This window comes from Anomaloglossus baeobatrachus, chromosome 2, assembly GCF_048569485.1.
Source record: "Anomaloglossus baeobatrachus isolate aAnoBae1 chromosome 2, aAnoBae1.hap1, whole genome shotgun sequence".
Taxonomy (NCBI): domain Eukaryota; kingdom Metazoa; phylum Chordata; class Amphibia; order Anura; family Aromobatidae; genus Anomaloglossus; species Anomaloglossus baeobatrachus.
The window spans coordinates 447,920,230-447,926,229 of NC_134354.1; the positions used below are offsets into that span (position 1 = coordinate 447,920,230).

The following is a 6,000-nucleotide window of genomic DNA, read 5'->3' on the forward strand; positions in this document are numbered from 1 at the left end:
TCTGAGCCTGCTGTTATTAGCCCTTACAAGGGCTAATAGAAACTTCTATCCCTATTCTGTATAGCACTGTGTGTAGAGCGTACACAGCAGTATCGGAGACAGGAGCTACGCCAGCGGTGACTGACACCCAGACGCAGAAGGCAGATAATGGCGTCCGGACGGGCAGATACCCGTTTTTATAATGCATGGACATCCTATCACACATGCCGTTGCTTCTCTGGCTAAAAGTCCACTTAGCTGTGTGTGTGTCTGGGATTGGCTGACATGCTGGCCCGCCCCACTACACGCGCACGCTTAGGGAAGGAAGACAAGGGAAAAAAAAAAATTGCAATCGCCATTATCCCAGCAGCAGTGATCTGAATGCGCTGTTCCTGCACACTATACGCTAAAATTTCATAATAGTGTGAGTCAGAGTGAGTTACACTATTAGGCTATGTTCCCACGCTGCGGAAAATGTGCGGATTTTGCCGCGGATTTCTCACGGAAAAGCCGCGGATTTTCCAAAAATCTGCAGCACAGCTACTCCCCAGCCATTTCTATGGCATTTGGGAAATGCTGTGCCCACGCTGCGGATTTTTCCGCAGTGGAAATCGTGCGGATTTTCGTGTGGGAAAAATCTGCAGCATGTCAATTATTGTTGCGGATTTCTCCACAGGGTCCCATATACTTACCTGCCTTGATAGACACCCGAGTCACTTTCTCCGTCCGGTGTACAGCAGCGCGGTGGATCCAGCCAGGTACAGGAAGTAAGAGGTGGGCGGGGCCTGCACGAGCTCCGGTCATGTGACAGCCGGAGCTAGTTCAGGCCCGCCCACCTCCAGCACAGTGCACCAGACGCTGACAGTGACCCGGCCGCCAGAAAGCGAGGTGCTGCATGATGGAGGTAAATATGAACACCCCGATCACTGCAGCACTTGTTCTGCATTGAGGATGCAGTGCCGAAGCAATGGTACTGTATCCTCAATCAGAATGTCTGCACCATATCCGCAGGACATTCCGCTGTATATCCGCAGCATTGAAACAGAGAAATTTCTGTTGTGGATTTCTGGGAGCACCTGCGGAATGTCCTGCGGATATAACCGCAGGACACTGTCCCCGTGGGCACATAGCCTTACAGCGGAAAGCCAGCTAGTAATTAGCTTGGCTTTTTGCTGCTAGAACCGTTCTCGAACGTAACTAGAACTATCGAGCTTTATCAAAAAGCTTGAGTTCTCGTTCGATGGAGAACCGCGAACCGCGCTCAACTCTAATCTTTAGGCCAGAATCACACTTGCTAGTGCCTCGCGTGTAACTCGCGCGAGTCTCTCATGGTAGAACCCGGCATGGCCGCACACTCCCCTGACAGGAGCGGGTCAGTTGCATGTATCTCTATGCAGCTCAGACGCTCCTGTATGCATAGTGTGCGGCCAAGCCGGGTTCTACCATGAGAGACTCGCGCGAGTTAGACGCGAGGCACTAGCAAGTGTGATTTTGGCCTAAGTCCAAGTCTGCCCCCTTCTGTAATTAGCAGCTTCTGTTCGTGGAAATGTACACTCAGAGCCTGATGTGGGTGCTGACAGCTCTGAGCTCTTCTGCATACAAAATCTAAAATCTTTCACTGTGTCAGAATGGCTGCAGCCACTAATCTAAGTGATATATCGTAGGATTCAGAATCTCTTTGCCTACATCATGCTGCTCTCAGATGAGGCAGCAAAAATCTTCTGACAGATTCCTTTTAACTGAGCATGGGATGTTTGATAATCATGCATTAATCTTCTAGGGTGCTCTCATAGTGCGTTTTGTTCACTGACCCATTGGGGCTTAAGTCCAATCCCCCCACAAAACTGCATTTGGATGCAAGCACCTACGGGACTACTGACTATAATGGTGCAGACGGATACATCGTGTGCTCTGTCGTGCACCATTTTCGTACATCTACGCCTACTGGAAGCCCACTCTCACACGCTGTCTCCGACAAAGAATGCAGCAAAACCCACCAAAAGAGCAGGTTTTGTCTGCAGAAAAAAAACAAACTCTGCAAAAATGCTGTGTGTGATAATAGCCTGTAAGTTAGGCCCCTTTCACGCATCAGTTTTTTACCATCAGTCGCAATCCGTCATTTTTGTGAAAAAAACCGATCCAACGCCGGATCCGTTTTTTGTCATTGACTTGTATTAGTGACGGCTTGCGATGTATGGCCTCAAGTTTCATCCGGCGTGCAACGGATCCGTCGTAAAATGTTTGTCTGGGCGATGGAGCAGACGTCCACATGACCAATTTTTATTTTTTTTTTTTTTTTATTTTCGTTGAAAAAACAGACAGCACCAGATCTGTTGGTGTCCATTGTTTGTTATAATGGAAGCCTATGGGCTCAGGATCCGTCGCAATCCGTAAAATGACGAATTCTGGCGACTGATCAGTTTTGTTTTTTTTTTTTTCTACCGAGCATGCTCAGATGAGTCTCTCTCTCTGTCTGTCTGTCTCTCTCTCTCCCTCTTTAATGTTGATGATTGTGGTTTACAGCCAATGAAAAAACAAAAGTCATTATCTCAGAAAATTAGAATATTATATACCAACTGAAAACAATTTCAAGGCTGTGGTTATCCCGGTTGCTTGTGTAACTTTTTCTACCACACTTTTTTCCTTCCACTAAACTTTCCATTAATATGCTTGGATTCAGCACTCTGTGAACAGACAGCTTCTTTAGCAATGACCTTTTGTTGCTTACCCTCCTTGTGGAGTGTATCAACGACTGCCTTCTGGACATCTGTGAAGTCAGCAATCTTCATGATTGTGTAGCCTACTGAACCAGACTAATGACCATTTTTAAATGCTTAGGAAGCTTTTGCAGGTGTTTTGTGTCAATTGTAATTTTTTGTGATAATGACTAATCAAGTATTGAGTGCATTTACTGCACATTTCAGTAGGCAAACATGTCTGAGTTTAACATAATTTTTTTCAGTTGGTCTTATATAATAATCTAATTTTCTGAGATGACTTTTGGGTTTTCATTGGCTGTCATCAACATTAACAGAAAAACACTTGACGTAGATCACTCTGTGTTTAGGATATGAGTTTCCCTTTTTGTATTGAATTACTGAAATAAATTAATTTTTTGATGTATTCTAATTTATTGAGCTGCACCTGCAGTACAAAGCTTATTTTCTTTGTATAGTCTGTTGATAATTGGAAAAAAAATAAAAGATTCAATGTACACATCTTTAGTAAACAGATATTCATTCATATTAATAATTGAATTCTCTAATAATTATAGCTAAATAACTTCTGCTTTTTTTTTTTTTTTTTTTTCCCTGCACTCCAATTTTGTTTTTCTAGGGCATAGCTGAGGTATTCAGATGTTTCATCTGCATGGAAAAGCTGAGGGATGCTCGCCTCTGTCCACATTGTTCCAAGCTCTGCTGCTTCAGCTGTATTCGAGTAAGTGTAACCATTTCCAAGGTCATCCTGCAAATGATGCATTGTTTTGCTTGATGTGCTATTTCAAATCCAAACCGAGATATTATGGCAGTGACTATTTTAAAAATTAAAAAAAATCTGATGTGTGTATATGTGTGTGTGTGTGTGTGTGTGTGTGTGTGTGTGTGTGTGTGTGTATATATATATATATATATATATATATATATATATATATATATATATATATATATATATATATATATATATATATATATATATATATATATATATATAATGTATATCTGTATATATATATATTTCTTTGTCGCTCCATTGGGAGACCCAGACAATTGGGTGTATAGCTACTGCCTCCGGAGGCCACACAAAGTATTACACTTAAAAGTGTAAACCCCTCCCCTCTGCTATACACCCTCCCGTGCATCACGGGCTCCTCAGTTTTTAAGCTTTGTGCGAAGGAGGCACACATGCACTCATAGCTCCACAGCTTAGTCAGCAGCAGCTGCTGACTATGTCGGATGGAAGAAAAGAGGGCCCATAACAGGGCCCCCAGCATGCTCCCTTCTCACCCCACTCTTGTCGGCGGTGTTGTTAAGGTTGAGGTATCCATTGCGGGTACGGAGGCTGGAGCCCACATGCTGTTTTCCTTCCCCATCCCCTTTAGGGCTCTGGGTGAAGTGGGATCCTAATCGGTCTCCAGGCACTGAGACCGTGCTCCATCCACAGCTCCTGGGGACTCTGCTGGATAAGGAGCCGAGTATCGTCAGGGACAAGGCCCTGCTACTTTAAGGTACTCTGTGTCCCCGTGGGGACCGCGCACAGAAACACTCCAGCATTGCTGGGTGTGTTAGTGCGCCGGGGACCGCAGCGCTGACCGCGCTTGTGCCATCACACACTGCAGCGTGGCTGGGTGTGTTTGTTTATGGGGACTACCGCGCTGTTAGTAGCAGTGGCTGGCGGGTCCACGCTCAAAAATGCCACGGACAGACAGATAGCACTCCTAATGGGATCCATCTATGAAGCCATAGGCGCGTCCGTTGCCCCGGCCTTTGCAGGGGTGGGCACTCCAGGCTATCTCAGCTGCTCTGTCTCAGATCAATGCGGTCATCCTGGGCTCCGCAATTAGCGTCTTTGACGTCTCAGGCGAGGGTATTTTCATCCTCCGCCGGGCACAGAGAACCTTTTCTGCATGGCGGTCCAGGTCAGGGGAGTGATCCCCACATGTCCAAGACCGATGTAGGAGACATTCTGTCTTACGGTCACAGGATAGAGCTCAGTTCTCGTCCTCCGACTCGTTGCTTCACAGCATCTCCGTCCCCCGAGCGAGCCGATGCACGTTTCCAGGCGGTGAACACTCTGAAGGCAGGAGGAGTTGCGATCCTCGTTCCCCTTCAAGAACGTAGTCGCGGCTTTTTACTCCAGCTTGTTCGTGGTACCAGATAGGACGGATCACCCCGCCCCGTTCTGGACTTCACACTGCTCAACGGACAGAGAACCTGACGGTTCCGGATGGAATCTCTCCGCTTGCCATCGCCTTTGATGGCCCAAGGAGGCTTCCTAGCATCAATCGACATCAGGGATGCTTATCTCCACGTGCCGATTGTATCAGGATATCAGCACTTCCTGCGCTTCGACATAGGGAACGAACACCTTCAGTTCGTGGCACTAACTTTCGGCCTGGTGACAGCCCTACGGGCCTTCACCAAGGTCATGACAACTGTGGTAGCGGTCCTACTCTCTCAGGCAATCTGCTGGTCAAGGCCCCCTCTCGGGTGGCATGCCAGCACAGCCTGAACATGGCTCTAGAGACTCTCCAGAGATTCGGGTGGTTCATCAATTTTTCCTAAAGTCAAAATTGACACCGGCCCAATCACTGACATATCTCGGCATGGAGTTCCATACTCTCTCAGCGATAGTGAAGCTTCCGCTGGACAAACAGCGTTCACTACAGACAAGGGTGCAATCGTTCCTTCGAGCCCAGTCACACCCTTTGAGGCGCCTCATGCACTTCCTAGAGAAGTTGGTGGCAGCAATAGAGGCAGCTCCGTTTGCGCTGATTCATCTGCGCCCACTTTAATGGGACTTTCTCCGCAAATGGGACAGCAAATCGACGTCCCTCGACAAGGACGTTGCTCCTTCTCGGGCAGCCATGGCCTCCCTTCAGTGGTGGCTTCTTCCCACTCTTGTCAAAGGAAAAAGTCCTTCCTGCCCACATCCTGGCCTGTGGTTACGACGGACGCGAGTCTGTCAGGGAGTCTTCCTCCGCCACAGGGCTCAGGGTACATGGACTCAGCAGAGTCTTCCCTCCAGATCAATGTTCTGGAGATAAGGGCAGTGTTCTAGCCCTAAAGGCGTTCCAGCCATGGCTGGAAGGCAGGCAGATCCGAATTCAGTCGGACAACGCCAAGGCGGTGGCATACATCAACCACCAAGGCGGCACAAGCAGTCGGCAAGCCTTCCAGCAGGTCCGGCGGATTCTGCTGTGGGTGGAATCCACAGCCTCCACCATCTCCGCAGTTCACATCCCGAGCGTAGAAAACTGGGAAGCAGAATTTCTCAGTCGCCAGGGCATGGACGCAGGGGAAT

The 6,000-nt window shown here is 47.7% G+C and overlaps 1 protein-coding gene across 2 annotated transcripts in view; it reads left to right on the forward strand.

The window, feature by feature from the left end:
* Window positions 1–6,000, forward strand: part of TRIM37 (tripartite motif containing 37) — a 253,245-nt gene that overhangs the window by 21,449 nt on the left and 225,796 nt on the right. For both annotated transcript variants that reach the window (XM_075336298.1, XM_075336299.1), the window contains exon 2: window positions 3,316–3,417. In XM_075336298.1, the coding sequence (XP_075192413.1) occupies window positions 3,316–3,417 (102 nt within the window). The remainder of the gene's footprint in view (window positions 1–3,315; window positions 3,418–6,000) is intronic.